This window comes from Oryx dammah, unplaced genomic scaffold (assembly GCF_014754425.2).
Source record: "Oryx dammah isolate SB20612 unplaced genomic scaffold, SCBI_Odam_1.1 HiC_scaffold_4, whole genome shotgun sequence".
Classification (NCBI taxonomy): Eukaryota; Metazoa; Chordata; class Mammalia; order Artiodactyla; family Bovidae; genus Oryx; species Oryx dammah.
This window is the reverse complement of record NW_024070188.1, coordinates 47819672-47837842: the sequence shown is the minus strand read 5'-3', so window position 1 is coordinate 47837842 and position 18171 is coordinate 47819672. Positions and strand designations below refer to the sequence as shown.

The following is an 18171-nucleotide window of genomic DNA, read 5'->3' as shown; positions in this document are numbered from 1 at the left end:
ATTAAAAGGTAAGAATCTTTATGTAAGATGTAGAATCTTGTACATATAGTTGCATTTGACCTCCTTCCATCCTTTTATGTTAAAGATGACTTGAACCCCGTGATACAGTGCTGTAATTTTTATTTTAGCCTGTTGTATGTGTCTTAAATAAACTAAGAGGAGTTAAAACCAATTAGGTGAAATATTAGTCTTTCGTATTTACTCAGTTATTTACCATTATTGTCCTTCTAGTATCCTCTAGTATCCTTCTAGCATCACTTTCCTCCCCGTTGTCTCTTTTCTTCTGGGACTCCAGGTATATAGTATGTGAGAACTCAGGATATTCTATAGGTTAGTAAGTGATCTTTTTTAAAATATTTTTTCCTCTATTCTTGCAACTGGATAATTTATTGATCTGTCTTCAAGCTCACTGCCTCTTCTGTTGAATCTTTTTACCTTAGGTATTGTAGTTTCAGTTTTAGAATTTTCATTTGGTTTTGGAGTTGTTTTTATTTGTCCTCCAAGATTTCCTTTGATAAATATTGAATTGCATTTTGGACATTGTAAATGTTCAAGATATATGATTCTGTTATAGTCCTCTGAAAAGTGCTAGTGTTTTTAATTTTAGCAGGCATTTATCTTGACTGAACTTGATCTTTTGTCTTCCCTGTGGTGAACAGTAGCTGAAATTTCTGTTTAGCTACAGAGATTTTTTAGCTTTTAGCTGGACTCCTGGGAGTTTTAACCTTTTCTTGTGTTATTCAGATTTGGGCACAATTTGGGGAGTCCTCTGTGGCTCTTTGGATTTCCTCTTTCTAGCTGCTGTTATCACCCCCAAAGTTTTTTCTCTAGTTCTTCAAGCTATTAGGACTGGAAGTGTCCATCTGAGTTTCTTTGCCTACTGTGGCTCCAACTAGGGCTTATCCTTGCACAAAAACTTGTTAAAAAAAGAAAAGGGGGGTAGGAATTCATTATTTCTTTCAGTGGTCATCTCCTCTCCAGTTTTTGCTTGCTTTGGATTGCTCTTTAGTTCTTCAGATAGGTTTGTTTTTTTTTTAATTTAGATACAGTTTACATATAATAATTTCAGATGTACAATATAATAATTCCATATTTGTATACATTGTGAAATGATTGCCACAGTAAATCCAGTGATAGAGCATTAACTAAAGTTAGCTTTTAATATTTCGTTTAGAGTTTTTATTTTTGCAGGAAGATTGTTCTGATACTGGATTGGGAATCTTCTGACTAGTATGGTTTTTAAAGTGAGTTTTTAAGTCTATATCTATTTACTGGATGTTACTGGATTGGGAATCATCTTACTAGTATGGTTTTGAAAGTGAGTTTTTAAGTCTGTATCTGTGTACTAAGATGTGTATGTTTATAAGGATGTACAAATGCTTCTAAACAGTTTTCTTTTTTGGCACAAGACTGATACTCTTTTTCTGGTCCTTCAGAGTAGAAATGGAAAAACTTCACTAAGTACATAGATAGAGTCAGTTTTAACCAGTCTTTGATTTTTTTTTTTTTTCCCAGCTTCTCCTCTTAAAAATAATGATGAAGGTTCTTTGGACATATATGCTGGGTTGGACAGTGCTGGTTCTGGTATGTAAATTCTGTAACAAAATACTATGTCATTTTATTTGGTCAGTCTGTTGGAAGTGTTTATTTTGTTGTTACCAATTCCTGGCATAACTCATAGCTTCTCAACAGTTTGCCTTTTCTTTGAAATGATTGTCCTCAGGTAACTATTTTTTACCCAAATCTTTATCAGTGAAAAAATTAGCCCTTAGGTTTGTTTCTCATCTGGGTGTCAGATTTAATCGGACCTTATGGAAAAGTATTTTGTACCATTGAAAATAAAGCTGGTGGTGGTGACTGCATATATTACCTCACACACTGTTACAGGCTACGTGATATTCAGTTCAGTTCAGTTCAGTTCAGTTGCTCAGTTGTGTCCAACTCTTTGCGACCCCATGAATCACAGCACGCCAGGCCTCCCTGTCCATCACCAACTCCTAGAGTTCACTCAGACTCACGTCCATCAAGTCAGTGATGCCATCCAGCCATCTCATCCTCTGTCGTCCCCTTCTTCTCCTGCCTCCAATCCCTCCCAGCATCAGTCTTTTCCAATGAGTCAACTCTTTGCATGAGGTGGCCAAAGTATTGGAGTTTCAGCCTTAGCATCATTCCTTCCAAAGAAATCCCACGGCTGATCTCCTTCAGAATGGACTAGTTGGATCTCCTTGCAGTCCAAGGGACTCTCAAGAGTCTTCTCCAACACCACAGTTCAAAAGCATCAATTCTTCAGCGCTCAGCCTTCTTCACAGTCCAACTCTCACATCCATACGTGATCACTGGAGAAACTCCATAGCCTTGACTAGACAGACCTTTGTTGGCAAAGTAATGTCTCTACTTTTATGTGATATTAGAACTTTTGAAAAGGTAGGTACTATATGTATTTTCAAATGAATCAGTACAGGTATAATATGCAGAGTCTGATGACCTAATTGAGAAAACTTTTCTGCAATCAGATTTTTCAAAGCTTCAAACAAATATGATCTTTACATCTGATTTGTTGATGAATTTGTTTTAGGTAAAGTGGTTCTCCAGTTCTAATCTGAAATTAGTATAGATTTAGATGAAATACAAAAGATGAGGAAATGTATAGCTCTTTGGGTAGAGGTAGACACTATATTAAAACACTTAACATGTATATTTTTCTTTTTTTACCCTAGTTTTATTGAGATATAATTGACTTATAATATTAAGTTTAAGATGTATAGTGTGTCGATTTTATCAACACTTAAATATTGTTCACTTAAATATTGTGAAATAATTACCACCATAGCATTAGCTTAACACCTGTATAGCATCACGTGATTACCATCTCTTTAAGATTACTCTCAGCAATTTTCGATTATATAAAATAGTGTTATTAACTATAATCACTATGCTATACATTATATCCCCACAACTTATTAATGTTATAGCTGGATGATAGTTTGTGCTTGTCCACAAACCTGAAAAAGTTTGATCAATATCTCTTTTCCCCACCCCTGGCCCTTGGTAACCATCATTTTTAGTCTCTGTTTCCATACGTTTCAGTTTTTAATTAAAAAAAAAAAAAAAAAAATTTTTTTTTTTTTTTGGCCCCTCTGCTGGGCTCATGGGATTTTAATTCTCCTGTCAGGAATGGAAACCCTGCCCCCTGCATTGAAAGCATGTAGTCTTAACCTGTGGACTGCCAGGCATTTCCCTTTATTGAAATACAGTTGACTTACATTGTTTTGTTAGTTTCAGGTATACAGTAATGTGATTCAGTTATATAGATAGAGACATATTCTTTTTTTGTATTCTTTTCCATTATAGGTTATTACAAGATATTAAGTATGGTTGCAGATTTTAAATTCAGGTTTTTAATTCGATTTCTGTGTGTGCTATATAAATATAAGGGTCTACTTTCTTTCTTTTGCTTGTGGCTGTCCAGTTTTCCTAATACCACCTATTTAAGGGACTATCCTTTCCCTATTATATATTCTTGGCTCCTTTGTCATAAGTTGGGACCATATACGTATGCCTGCCTGCGAAGTCACTTCAGTTGTGTCTAATTCTTTGCGACCGTACGGACTATGGTCTGCCAGGCTCTTCTGTCCGTGGGATTCTCCAGGCAAGAATACTGGAGTGGGTTGCCATGTTCTTCTCCAGTGGATCTTCCTGACGCGGGATCAAACCCAGGTCTCCTGCGTTGCAGGCAGATTCTTTACCACATGAGCCGCCTGTGACTGAACATGCCTGTGTTTATTTCTGGGCTTTCTGTTCCGTTCCACTGATCTCTATCTTTTTTTTCCCTCCATGGAGGTATTTTCTGGTGTGGACCGGAAACCTTGCTAGACAAATTGTAAAAGAGCTGTAGCACTTATGTGTTTGTTCTCATTCCTATAAAAATACACTTTTGATTACTACAGTGTTGTATTATAGCTTAAAATCAGGAAGTGTGATGCCTCCTCCCTTCATCTTCTTTCTCAAGATTGCTATGGTTATTTGCAGTCTTGTGGTTCCATACATATTTTAGGATTGTTTTCCCATTTCTTAGAAAAATGCCATTGGAGTTTTGATAGGATTTTATCGAATTTGGAAATAGTTATTTTAATGGAAGAGTTTCTTGTTTGTTTTAGACACTGCTTCCAAATCCTCTGTACCATCCAGGAATTGTTTGGATTTATATGAAGAAATCCTGACTGAAGAAGGAACTGCAAAGGAGGCAACATATAATGACGTATGGATTACCAGAATTATGAACGATGGTTATTTTGTGCCTTGATATCTCCTGAAATGCAGGCATCGGCTAACTTCTGGATAGGCATTCTGTGTTTGAGAAGTAGCTCTTAGACTAAAAGAACATTTACATCAGTTTCTGCCTTCAGATCTGCTTTAAAAGAGTGTCTTCTGAATGTTTGCCTAAATGTAGTTATAATTTTGCTTGATTAAATTTAAGTGTCTATACAAAATCTCAACAGGTAAATCACTGTGATAAAACATTTTGTCTTTTCATGGTTTGTACTAAATTATAAATTGTCCCAAGACTTCATGCAGGCAGATTTCTTTCTACCTTATTTGAATTTAAAGTTTGGAAACTGAATGTTAAACTAAAGAAAATAATATTATTCAGGCCCAACTTAAAAACCAGTAATCTAACTAAATGCCTGTTAATAGAAATAGACCTCATTTACTCTATTTTGTGAGTTGATTTGCAAAATTTTAAATATTTTGAAATGTCATTTAAGTTAAGAAAATAATTTAAAGTGATGCTTGATCTTTTTGTATCTTACAGTTGCAGGCAGAATATGGAAAATGTCAGCTGCAAATGAAAGAGCTGATGAAAAAGTTTAAAGAAATACAGACACAGGTAGAATTATAATGAATATTTTATTTTTGCCTTATTAGCCTTTAAAATAAAAATTTGGTAACATTCTTTGTTAGAAATTAAAATGCTAAAGAGTTGACAGATTATAAGGAAACTTTTTTTCAAAGTATTATGTGAAATAGCAAATCTGGCCAAATATGCATTATTTCCTATGTCAGTGAAACTGCTTGATTTGTTCAATGATATTGTCCAATGATTAAATAACTGTTGCTAGACTAGTTAATAGTTAAAGAATAGAAAATTTTGATTGTATCACGTGGTTTAAAAGAATGGCTTGAGGAGCCAAGATTTAGAATGACTGATAGGGGAAAATGGTGGTGCCCTCACAGTTTTTGCCTCACAAACTTTTTTTGTTATCATGCTGCAGAATCAGGAATATTCTGTTCTGATTTTTATTTTTTGGTAAAGTTGTTTCTTTTCCCTTTCTCCCAGAGAGCCAGTCAGTCCTCAATTATTCTTTGTTCACCTAAGAATTAGTATATTATTTCAACTTAAACTTCTAGTTATTAAATATAACACAAATTTTATCGTTTCCAAAATAATGACCCAGGCAGAACTTTTTTTCTGTTTATTTATTGGTTTTTCATTTTGAACCCTCTTTTAAATTGTTTCATTTTAAATAGCCTTTCTTTGGTGCCAGTTTCTTCTCTGAATCTCGAACTCCCTATTTGTATAATGAGCATCACTCTATTCCTCCTATGACTATTATGAGAATTTCATAAGATAAAATAAGTCATGCCTAGCATGTAGTTAGCATTCAGTAATCAATAGCTATTATAAGTAGTGGTTTATTCCATAGATACATACTTTACTAAATATATTTTATGGTGTTTAGAATTTTAGTTTAAAAAATGAAAACCAGTCTCTTAAGAAAAATATCTCAGCACTTATCAAAACTGCCAGAGTGGAAATAAACCGCAAGGATGAAGAAATAAATAATCTTCACCAAAGGTATGATTGAGGGATGTGGATATGTTTGTAAATTACATGAATATTGATATGCGGAATATTTTTAACTTTGAAAAGATAATGAAAATCATGCATTTTGTTAAATTTTTAAGGTTTCACTGAGAGGAGCTAATATTCTAATAGTATATTGTCATAATGATTTCTGTATGATTAGTAATAGATATTGCCACATACCTCTCTGAATGTATCCAGTTTTGTAATATACTGGGATCTTGTTCTGATATTCTTTGATCCTGAGAAGATGATGGTGTATGTCATGGGTTCCAGATGGGGCTCACCAAATTACTAAAATACAAGGAGGATGTTTGTGTCATACATTCTATCATAGACAACTCTTAAAATATCTCTCAATTATATATTCTTTTTCCTCTGAAATAGATTTTCTACTTAATTTCTCTCTCTCCCTCTCTCACTTTTTTTTTTGGTTGGAGCAGTATTCGGCTTCAGAGAAATTCATCTCTTCTCCCCTTGATAGTCCAAACCTCCAAAACAGTTATCGAAATTTGCTATCTCTGTTTCTCCACCTTCCATTTCTCCTCACTCTTGAACCCAGTCCACTCTGACCTCTTCCTCCTGTGACTACCGCTAAATTCATCATATAGTTTTGACTTCTCATTTTAACTTGTCTTTACACACAATTTGACATAGTTGACCCTTTTTTCTTGAAATGGTTTCTCCCTTTGGCTTTCATGACCCTTAGTTTTCTTCCTAACTTGAGACTTATTTTTTAGTGAAGTTGGCTTTCTTCAAAGCTATGTCTTTACTTGCCTTTCTCTTTCAGTATTTTCTTTTAATGTAATCTTACTTGTACTAGTCAGTTCCATTTATAAGTAGATAACTACTCTACATCTGTACAAAAGTTTCAAAGTTACCTCATCCAAAACTGAATTTAAGATTGAACCCATTCCATTGTTCCTTGGTCAGTGGATTCCCCAACATTTATTCAGCTGGTGCAAGCTAGAGAGACTGAAGGATAGAATGACCATTTAATTTATTGCCTAAACCAGGATACTTTTGAGAGTAGAAGGAAGTGCTGTTAGTAATTACACTGCTATTACCTGGCAAAATGGGACTTGCAGGCACCCTGCCTTGGAGTCATCAATGACACTTAGCTCTTTGTCATCCTTCAGATCCAAATCCATTACCATGTCCTGTTGATTTTTATGTCTATGTTCTCTCAACTCATTTCATTTCTGTCCCATTTCTGTCACTGCTACCCATCACCTCTCAGCTAAACTGGCAGTGGTCTTTGTGCTCAAAACTGTTTATCACCTCTTGCTCCGTCTAGCCTCTGGTTTCTCACTTCTTAATGCTAAAGCCACAGGATACTTTGTAAAGGACAATTTAGGTCATCTATCACAGAACTACCCCATCCCACCTCTTTTCCTCTTTTTTCCTGCCACTCTTCCCTCCCCCCCTTCTTTTCTTTCTCCTGTAGCGAAGGAAATCTGAACGACATTGGCAAGTGCTGGGAGAGAACTGAGAGGTCCTTCAGGCTTTATTTGAGCAAAGCAAATGAAAGAGAGTTCCTTATTTTAAAAACTTGTCCATTACATTGGAAACTGGTAAATTCTTACTACTTTTTCTTTTTTACAAAGTAAAATTAGTTTTGCCAGTATATGGGGCCCCAATTTTAAAGTGTATCACATGTGATTAAACCTTGGATTATTAAAAAGGAATTAACCTTGTTTTTGGTGTTAATTTCTATTTCTCAATAGACTGTCGGAGTTTCCACATTTTCGGAATAATCATAAAACTTCAAGGACATCAGATCTAGTTAAAACAAAAGATCTTAAATCCAGATCTCCCCATTTGGATGACTCTTCAAAGACTGATCACAGAGTGAAAAGTGATGTTTCTAAAGATGTACATTATAGCACTTCACTGCCAAACCATGAAAAGGAAGGAAAATCACACTGTGAAAAAAAGAGCACTTTGCATTTGCCTACATCTGTTGAAAAACACTCCACCAATGGCATTTGGTCACGTTTCCATTATCAGGTTGGTGAGAGTAGTTCAAATGAGGATCATAGAAGAGGAAGGAAAGATAGTCGACATAGCCAGTACAACCGGGGGACTGACAGAATACGAAAAGACTTGAGCACTAGCTATGGTGATGGTGAACCGAGGAACACAGAGGCCAGTCAAAGGCTACAAGGACATCCTGAGAAATATGGTAAAGGTGAACCAAAGGCTGAAAGCAAAACTGCAAAGTTGAAAAGTAACACAGATATAGATTATAAAAATGAACGCATCAGCTCTTCTTGGGAGAAAGAAAGCTCTAGAGACAAGTTACACACTCGACTAGAATCTCAAAGTGACAAAAAACTCGAAAGACAAAGTGAAAGATCACAAAATGTAAATAGAAAAGATCTTAAATCACAAGACAAAGAAGAAAGAAAAGTTGATCAGAAGTCGAAATCAGTAGTAAAAGGCCAGGATCATTGGAGAAGATCTGAACGAGTGGTGCTTCCTCATTCCAAAAATGAACCAGCAAAGTCTTCACACAATTCAAATAAATACCATCTAGAGGAGAGAAGAGGCTGGGAAGATTGTAAAAGAAACAGGGCTGTAAGTAATCATAGTTTTCAAGAAGGAAGGTGTCCGTCTTCTCTTTTAGCCAGTAGAACTCACAAACACATTGATTCCACGGAAGTTGATGCTGTGCACCAACGGGAAAATGCACCTTTCAGAGCAGAAAGGCACAGAACTGAAGAAAAGAGGAAAAGGGAACGAGAGAACAAAGAAGAAAATAAGCATATCAGAAATGAAGAAAGAGTACCTCCGGGACATTTGCAGAAGACTAACAAAGAAACTAAGAAAACCACCGCAGACTTAAAGAGACAGAATGAGCCAAAAAATGATAAAGGGGAAGTCTCTAACAATGATGTTTCTGTAGGAGCAAATAATAAGGAGCCAGCAGTGAGAGCTGAGAGTGCCGCAAACGAACCACAAAACAAAGACTTAAAGTTGAGCTTTATGGAAAAATTGAACTTAACTCTTTCTCCTGCTAAAAAGCAGCCTGTTTCTCAGGATAATCAGCATACAATAACTGATACTCCCCAATCCTGTGACATATGTGATTCTGAGTCATTGGTGCAGGCTAAGATTGTGACGTGTGTTCCCTCTGTCAGTGAACATATCACAGAGGAAACCAAATCTGAGTTATTGGAACCAAAGGATGCTCTTACAGCAGCATCTCAACCCAGGACCAGTATTTCAGAACAGAAAGTAGAAGAAAATAGTTTGTCTGTTGCATCTGTGGAGAATACTGTGCCTTGTGACACACCCATATGTGGCACAGAGACTTCCTTCTCAGCACCTGTGGAAATGGAACCATCAGAATCTTCATTGTCTTCATCCACAGAAATGGAACAGACTGTTAATGGTGCCAGGACAGCAGTTCCTGTGAAAATAGACACAGCACAGACAAGTGTTTCTCAGAACGTTGGCTTGGAATTGGATAGCAAAAGAAACAATGACTTAAATTCTTCAGAAATGAAGGAGGCTTTTTCAACAAATGTGACCAAATCCAGTGAAAGCATTTTGCAGCCTTCAACTGAAGAAACTGGCATTCTGCCAACGGTCCTTTCAGAAGGTGGTACACCAAATCTTGAGCCTTGTCTTGTAGACCCACCACTAGTTGAGAATAAGTCTTGTCATTTGGATCCTTGCTTACCTAAAGAGACTCCAGAATCTTCACTTCAGCAGACTGAGTTAATGGATGACACAATGGAAGTTGGTGAAACAAACTCAGTATATCATGATGATGAGAACTCAGTTCTGAGCATTGACTTTAATCAGCTGAGACCTATTCCAGAAGCCATCAGTCCTCTGAATAGTCCAGTGAGACCTGTAGCAAAAGTTCTTAGACTAGAAAGTGCATCTCAAGTTCCATTATATAATAATAGTCATAAAGGTAATACTTTATATTATCTTCTATAGTTTATCTTTATGTGAGAATGTAAAATACACCAGCAAGATGAATTAATGCTCTTTATTTGATAACATAACTAGCGTTTAGACCTCTGTTGTTAACAGTAATGTACATTGAGCCTTAAGCCTAGATTTAGGTAATGCTTATTTATACAAAAAAGAGAATGGTGGGACAGATTGTTTCAAATATTCTTTGCCTGTTTTCAGATACTTTCTTCTTGTTTAAAAACCATCATCAAATGGCATAGAGTAGGTGATGCTGCTAACATCAAGAAACGAACAGTTGGTTTCGCTGGTTACCCAAATGATCAAACTGTGCACTATCATTATTATCAGTCACCTTCTCAGACCAGTAAAGATGAATCATATGATAAGTGTTAGATGTTAACATTCTGCTTTTTTTTAAAAAAAGCTATTAAATAATAAATTGCCTCAACATTTAATTTTTTGTTATATTTAACGTGGAAATGTTAAACGACAAACACTCATTGGTCGTGTGGCAATACCATGCTTTTCTCTTTCACAGATGTGTTTCTACCAAATTCAGCTCATTCTACCTCCATGAGTCAGTCTGATCTCAACAAGGAAAATCAAAAGCCAATATGTAAATCTGACAAATTTGCAGAAGCAGACTCACACAAGAATTCATCTTTAGATGAATTAGAAGAAGGAGAAATTATAAGTGACAATGAAAAACCTGAACCACAAAGAAGTTTTGACAAAAGTGCCAAACCAAGAGCTTCTACAGAAGTACAGAATGCAAAAACTAGCCCAGAGAGTAGGAAAAGCTCTGTGCGCTTGGATAAAGACAATAGGAAGATATCCTCTATGAAAATGCATCAGACCAAAAGCAGATGGAATAGAAGACGAAGTGAGTCTAGCAGATCTTCAAAAACAGAGAAGAAAGAGAGGTCAATGAGTACTTCCAGCCTGGAAAAAATAGTTCCAATCATAGTCACGCCCTCTTCTGTCCGAGAGATTATGCATATGTTACGAATGATAAGAAAACATGTAAGGAAAAATTATATGAAATTCAAGGTAAAATTTTCATTAATACAATTTCATAGAATTATTGAGTCAGCAATTTTGAGTTTTACATCACTAATTAAATACCTGGACTTGTCCAAAATATCTAAGTCAGTGACTACTTTACAGAAGAACCTCTGTGATGTTATAGAATCCAAACTCAAGCAAGTTAAAAAGAATGGCATCGTGGATCGTTTATTTGAACAGCAGCTGCCAGATATGAAAAAAAAATTGTGGAAATTTGTAGATGAACAGCTCGATTATTTGTTTGCAAAACTTAAGAAAATCTTTGTAAAGTTTTGTGACTCCATAAATGTTGGCAGTGATAGTGACGAAGGAAAGCTTGAAAAGAAAAGTAAAGAGAAAGCACGATCTTCACACTGTCAGAAGGGGAATATAAACAACTTGGGCAAAGAAATGTTGAAAGAGAAATCCCCCAAATCAGAAGATTACGGTTCTTCTAAGTCTTCAGTAGGTTGTAAAAAATCTGAGGAAAAACATCAAGAGCAAAAGAATGCCAATATTAACACAGTAAAGCATGACATTAAAAAGACTGCTAACACTTGCTTTGATAATATGAAGAATCCTCAATCTGAAGAGCATTCCTTGGAACCAAACTGCCTGAGCACCCCAAAGCCAGGAAAAATTGAAGGTAGCACCACAGAGGATGCCCAGACATCCCAGCTCGCTCCTTTGAAGCCAGAACGCAGTTTCGAGATTCTTACTGAACAGCAGGCGTCTAGCCTTACATTTAATTTAGTGAGTGATGCACAGATGGGAGAAATATTTAAAAGTTTGTTGCAAGGTTCTGATCTTCTGGACAACAATGTTAACTGTAATGAAAAAAGTGAGTGGGAGTTAAAGACACCAGAGAAACAGCTGCTAGAGAGTCTCAAATGTGAATCTATACCAGCTTGTACAACTGAAGAGCTCGTTTCAGGGGTGATTTCTCCCTGCCCTAAGATAATTAGTGATGACAACTGGTCCTTACTGTCATCTGAGAAAGGTCCATCTCTGTCTTCAGGGCTTTCATTGCCAGTTCATCCGGATGTGTTGGATGAAAATTGTATGTTCGAAGTGTCCACTAACATAGCTTTAAGTAAAGATAATGTATGTGGTTCAGAAAAGAGCAAGCCCTGCATTTCTTCCATACTTCTTGAAGATCTAGCCGTCTCTTTAACAGTACCATCGCCTCTGAAGTCAGATGGCCATCTCAGTTTTTTAAAGCCAGAAGCTTTGTCTAATTCAACACCTGAAGAAGTTATTAGTGCCCATTTTAGTGAGGATGCCTTACTGGAGGAAGAGGACGCATCTGAACAGGATATTCATTTAGCCCTGGAGTCTGATAATTCAAGCAGTAAATCAAGTTGTTCTTCATCATGGACAAGCCGGCCGGTTGCTCCAGGCTTTCAGTACCACCCTAACCTCCCCATGCACGCTGTCATAATGGAAAAGTCCAATGATCACTTCATTGTGAAAATTCGGCGTGCAGCACCATCTACCTCCCCTACTCTTGTACAGAATACAGTGGCTGATGAATATCTGCCGAGAGTGGAAAAGGAAGCTGATGAAGCAGTGAAGGAAGAATATGTTTCATGTCAGAACAGAGTTTTTAAATCTGTGGAGGAACTGAAAAATTCCAGTAAGAATGTTGATGGTAGATTAGTTCATGAGGAACAAGACTGTGTGATACAAACAGAAGTTCCTGACATATATGAATTTCTTAAAGATGCTTCAGGTAAAGTGAGTCAAAGTACTGAAGAGGCTGAAGAATGTTTCAAGTTGCATCAAGTATGGGAACCAAAAGTGCCTGAAGGCATTGAAGAATTGCCTCCAGTGGAAGAAATACCACATTCTGTTGAGGATCATCTTCCAAGCACATGTATAGACCTCACAAAAGATCCAGTCACCGAAACCAAAAAGTTGGGGGAATTTGTAGAAGTAACAGTTTTAAATATTGATCAGTTGGGGTGTTCTGGAAGTAGTATGGATCAAAATGCTCCAGTATTAGACAATATGCAGCCTGAAACTGTTGATACTTTTATTGATTTGACACAAGATGTTTCAAGTGACAGTAAAAATGAAGGTAACCATCCTGCTGGAGTTGTTGAAGACTTCGGGTGTCCAGTGATATGTGTCGATGAAGATAACTCGAAGGAAGAAAATGTGCAGGTGGCGAGCAGGCCTCTGGAATGCGTCATTGAGGAGGCCTGTATCGATCTAACCTCGGAAGCTTCCAGTTTGGGTGAAGTGAAAAAGGATGATTTAAACTCAGAGTCAGCATTAAATTCCAACAGTTCAGAGTTGCTTGGGATGTTGGATAACCCTCACAAAAAGAGAAGAAATCTTTCTGATCTAAATCCTTCTTTTCAGAAAAAACAGAGAAAGGAAATAGACTTAACCAGTAGAGAAAAGACCAAAAAAATTACCCAAGACTCTGGTGAGAATGTTAATGCTCATCGAAGGAAAGCCAGTAAGAAAAAGGCCCCTTCAGTGACTAAAGACCCCTCATCATTAAAGGAAAGCCCAGAGACTAAGGATACATCAGCAGCGTCTGCCACTTCTTTTATAAGCCTTTCTGCAAAGAACGTTATTAAAAAGAAGGGAGAAATTATAGTTTCGTGGACAAGGTAAGAATCTTAAGAGACTATTAAATCACCAGGAAATTTTGAGACACCAGAAATCTATCATGTCATAGTTTTATCCCAACTTAAAATAGGGAAAGAGATCACTTCAAACGTGGCCAAGGTTGGTAGAAAATAAACTCTAGGATACAGCCCAGCTGTACTGTAGAACAGTCTAGAGCAGTGGTTGTTGACCAGGGATGTGTACTGGCATGATGGACAGAACTTTTCGCTATGTTTACCTCACTTTTTCAATGAAAAAAAAAAAATCTTTCACTCGTAAGAGACCTAGTATACACAAATTCTCTTTAGAAAGGAGGAATGACAGGTGGTGAATAGGACAAAAAGTGTGCGTGTTTGTAATTTGAGTTTTCCCCTGAAATTAGAAGTTTCAAAAAAAAGTTTTATAAATTTTGTTGTATTTTAATATGAACTTTAAAAAAATGCAGATGTAAAGACCGCATTTCATATGTAAAGGCAACCACAGTTGTGAACCATTAAGCTAGAGGAACATGATCTCCAGACTGGCCAGAGTATATAATGATACTGAATTTTCTTGAAATTGGGATCAGTTTTAATACCTCAGTCCTCCATGCTTTCATTTCAGGTAACCGGTAGATGGTAAAATCTCAGAGATTGTAGTAACAAACATTGGTTCAGACCATGTAGAAAAAGCAGAGCTCTAGGGATCAGAAGATCTGAATACTATATTACTTTTTGGTTCTTCTCACCTGTTGAGTCTGTGATCACGTTTGGGCCCTAACTTTAGTACTATTTACACACTACAGGTAGAATTTTAAGAAAAGCTTTCATTTTTGTCATTAGAAAATACATTAGTGTATTTGTTTTAGAAAATTTGGAAAATATGTATGAACTCAAAGATTAAAATCGTCCATAATCTTATCTCTCAAATAACCACTGACCATTATTTAAGTATATACATTTTCCTTTTTTGATGAGTTTTAACAAAAATGCCAGTTCTTATTAGTAGATATTAAGAAAGTGAACTTTTTTTACCTTTTTGTTCTACAAAAACTAAATAACATTTTTTCCCTTCAGAAATGATGACCGGGAAATTTTATTGGAATGTCAGAAAAAAGGGCCATCATTGAAAACATTTACTCATTTAGCTGCTAAGTTGAATAAAAATCCATATCAGGTAACTACCCAAATTTTATGTCTCTATTGTTTCACAGATGGTACTATTCTAAATACTTAGATTTTCTTTTTAATGTGTTTAAAATAAATAGATATTTATTAGCTAATATCTTTAAAAGTATTACTCTTTGGAGAATTCCCTGGTCATCCAGTAAATAAGACTCCATACTTTCATTACCAAGAGTGTGGATTCAGTCCCTGGTTGGGGAGCCAAGGTCCTGCAAGCTGCACAGTGGGGCCAAAAAAAGTATGGTTCTTCATGTTCTTCATGTAGAACTGTTAAAAGCTTGGTGATTGTGGAAGAAATTTAAAACAATCCTAATTCTTTTTTCTGTCATTTTACCGTTTACTTATTTGATCTCATGCAATTTTGTAATGATACTTTCTTGCTTAAGAAAGTTTAATATTGAAAAGTTAAATAGCAGTTACCTTTATTATGAAGATATTTTGTTTTTCAAAGCATTACTTTACCATTATTATTAAGGGTAGCTTTCTCTGTCTTTAAATGTTTTCTTTTTTTTTTTTTTTCACAAATCAGAAGGCTTTTATTTTTTTTATTTTTTAAAAAATTTAGTTATTTTAGATGTTTTATAAAAATATTCATCAAAGATACAAAAATATATTATTGCAATATTTACAGTTAACCCCCATTTAAAATTTTTCAGGTCTCAGAAAGATTCCAGCAGCTAATGAAGCTCTTTGAAAAGTCCAAATGCAGGTAGTTAATGGTTACACTGCAGGAGGCTAGTAAAGTAAGTGTTTGACACTGTACCTGTTCGGTTAATGGCCTGTTGAAGATGTAAGTGGTGGGTGAGAGCCATCCAGTTGAGCTCATGCTTCAGACACAGGTTGGAGGATGATTGCTCATGAAGTCTTCGTAGTCACCTATCTTAGAAGGTGGGACATGCTCAGTGGATAGCCTCTCTCCTCCACCTCTGTATGCTCATGAGTCTAAGGCGGGGGCAAATCCATCTGATGATTGATTACAAATTTTTATAGATAAAGAAAAGAAAACATTCTTGAATAGCAGTGTATTTCATAGCCAGTGAAGTCTGTGCAGTCACTGTAATTTAACATTTTTCTTATTTTTAATGGAGTGCTAAAATACTTTAAATACAAAACATACATTTAAAAACATGAAATCCATTGTCATCTGAAGAGGTGACACAATTTACCACATTAAATTATTAATAATGTACACAGACAGGTTTCTTTAAGCCATTCTTGTACAGATTTATTAAGGCAATACATATCAGTTTTTTTCTTTAAGACCTAGGCCAGTTGCCTAACTATTTTGGATTTTTCTGTAAAGAAAATTGTAAAGATATTTAACAAATCACTATTTTTCAGTTGATTTGTAGTCATAGTTATTTGAATCCAAAACACGCAACTTTATAGATAAATCTTAATAAAAACCATATTTGTACATTGATCTCATTGTGAGGGTTCTGAATATTTTTGAGTTATAAAAATCTGTTCCTAAACTTAGTATAAATTACTATCTTTTAGATAATCTGTTAATTTCAGTATCCTCTTAGGGGAACTAGTTTGTTAATGAAATCTTCAAAAGATATTTAGTAGTTCATGTGAAGTTAAAATTCTATATATGTAATTCAGAATGTAAGATTGAATAATGGGGAATTTGAAGAAAAAACTTATTCTAAAGAACCTTAAAAAAATCGTTTGATGTGAAAATTGCCTGATTATTTTTCAGATTCATTATAAATAAATTTTTTCACTACGTTTAGGAGATTAAACTGTGGTTTTATCTGAACGTTGTCATAAAATATGACTTCCATTCTCTTTTTGAAGATAATGTCCATTCACGAAAGAATTAACTTGTATCTGGAAGTGATGTTTATTAGTTTGAAATTTCCAAATTCCATTGCAAATGTACAATTTTATCATGGATTTGATACTTGACATTTTATTTGCTTGCATGATAGCAAAAATAGTATGTTATTTCAGTCCGAGTTTGTTTCTTTGCTGATTTTTTTTCCTTCAAATACTATAGTCTCATTAAATTCTTGTCAAAAGGAGAGTGTAATGATAAAGTTACCAACCTGATTCTGCTTGCAACAAGGGAGACCCAGGTTCAATCCCTGGATTGGGAAGATCCCCTGGAGAAGGGCATGGCAACCCACTCCAGTATTCTTGCCTGGAGAATCCCATGGACAGAGGATTCTGGCAGGCTGGAGTTCATGGGGTTGCAAAGAGTCTGATATGACTGAGTGACACACACACACAGACACACACAGACACACACACACACATTGTCTAAGTAGAACTCACTTGAAAGAACAGTGAATCCCATGGACAGGATTCTGGCAGGCTGGAGTTCATGGGGTTGCAAAGAGTCTGACATGACTGAGTGACTCTCTCACACACACACACACTGTCTAAGTAGAACTCTGGCAGGCTGGAGTTCATGGGGTTGCAAAGAGTCTGACATGATTGAGTCACACACACACACACACACACACAGAGGCTGGAGTTCATGGGGTTGCAAAGAGTCTGACATGATTGAGTGACTCACACACACACACACACACACACACACGCACACTAAGTAGAACTCACTTGAAAGAACAGTACTTTATGAAATGATCATATCAGAAAACAGAATCATAACTTTAGCATTTTCTTATATTACAGATAAGTTGCTGAGTTTCTTGGAGTCTTAATTGATATTGCATACTACACAAAAGCTTGGAATTCTTCATGTTTTTAATGGAGCAGGAGAGGGCAGTTTTATGACATATTTGATTACCAGATAATAATCTGCATTTGTTATTACTTGCTGACCCTTTACTTCAGGCCAACATGGTCAACTTGTTCCTGACATCAGTCCAACTTGCTCACCTGTTACTGGTCAGAATATTTATTTTGTCCTCACAGGCAAAATTTATTTCTAAACAGGTTACAATTCATTATTAAGGTAAAAGCAACAATGAAACAGTACTGAAATCTTAGTTTTGATATTTCAAAGAAATGACTTTCTTTTCTAGATTTTTAAAAATAGTTTTGTAGCATTTTAAACTTAACGATTATTTAGTTTGTTTCATCCATTTTTATTTGCTTTTGTAATTGCCTGTCCTCATTTTGTTAAATTGTAAAATAATTTAAATAGTGTATCTGTAAATATGTATAATTATAATGATGTAAAATACTTTCTTTGTGTTTATATGTGTGGGTGTATACACACACATGAATGGCTGTGCCTAGCCAAGGATTTTTTTATTTGTATAAAACTTCTTGTATAAAGTTTGCTTTCATTACCAGTAATGTATAAATAAAACCATGTAAAGTTCTGTTATATTCTGATTAGAATGTTTCTTTTATTGTGTATTAGAATGTTTCTTTTATTGTGTTTAGATAGTAATTAAAATGGAAAAAAGATAAAATGCTCAGGGGCCTTTGGGGTTATTTTGAAGTGGTTCTTGGTGGGGGCTTGGCTAGCTAAATGTGCTGGAGTAGATTCATTGGAGCAAACCAGTTGCTTTTGCCTGCTTTGTCACAGCAGGTACGGTACAGTGAACAGTGCCCCAGGGG

At 35.7% G+C, this 18171-nt stretch overlaps 1 protein-coding gene and 1 non-coding gene across 3 annotated transcripts in view; one reads left to right on the top strand and one right to left on the bottom strand.

Annotated features, from left to right (window-relative positions):
• Positions 1-17943, top strand: part of CASP8AP2 (caspase 8 associated protein 2) — a 33318-nt gene extending 15375 nt beyond the window's left edge. Inside the window, exons 3-11 of one of the 2 annotated variants that reach the window (XM_040238797.1) lie at positions 1516-1584; positions 4158-4258; positions 4814-4888; positions 5742-5857; positions 7594-9794; positions 10338-13467; positions 14521-14620; positions 15285-15371; positions 17275-17943. In XM_040238797.1, the coding sequence (XP_040094731.1) occupies positions 1516-1584; positions 4158-4258; positions 4814-4888; positions 5742-5857; positions 7594-9794; positions 10338-13467; positions 14521-14620; positions 15285-15341 (5849 nt within the window). In that variant the 3' untranslated portion in view covers positions 15342-15371; positions 17275-17943. The remainder of the gene's footprint in view (positions 1-1515; positions 1585-4157; positions 4259-4813; positions 4889-5741; positions 5858-7593; positions 9795-10337; positions 13468-14520; positions 14621-15284; positions 15372-17274) is intronic. The other variant, XM_040238798.1, reaches the window with a different exon arrangement.
• On the bottom strand, positions 3837-3900 carry LOC120863148. The gene has a single exon (XR_005720945.1). It is a non-coding gene; the product is annotated as a U7 small nuclear RNA (small nuclear RNA).
• Positions 17944-18171: the final 228 nt, after the last annotated feature.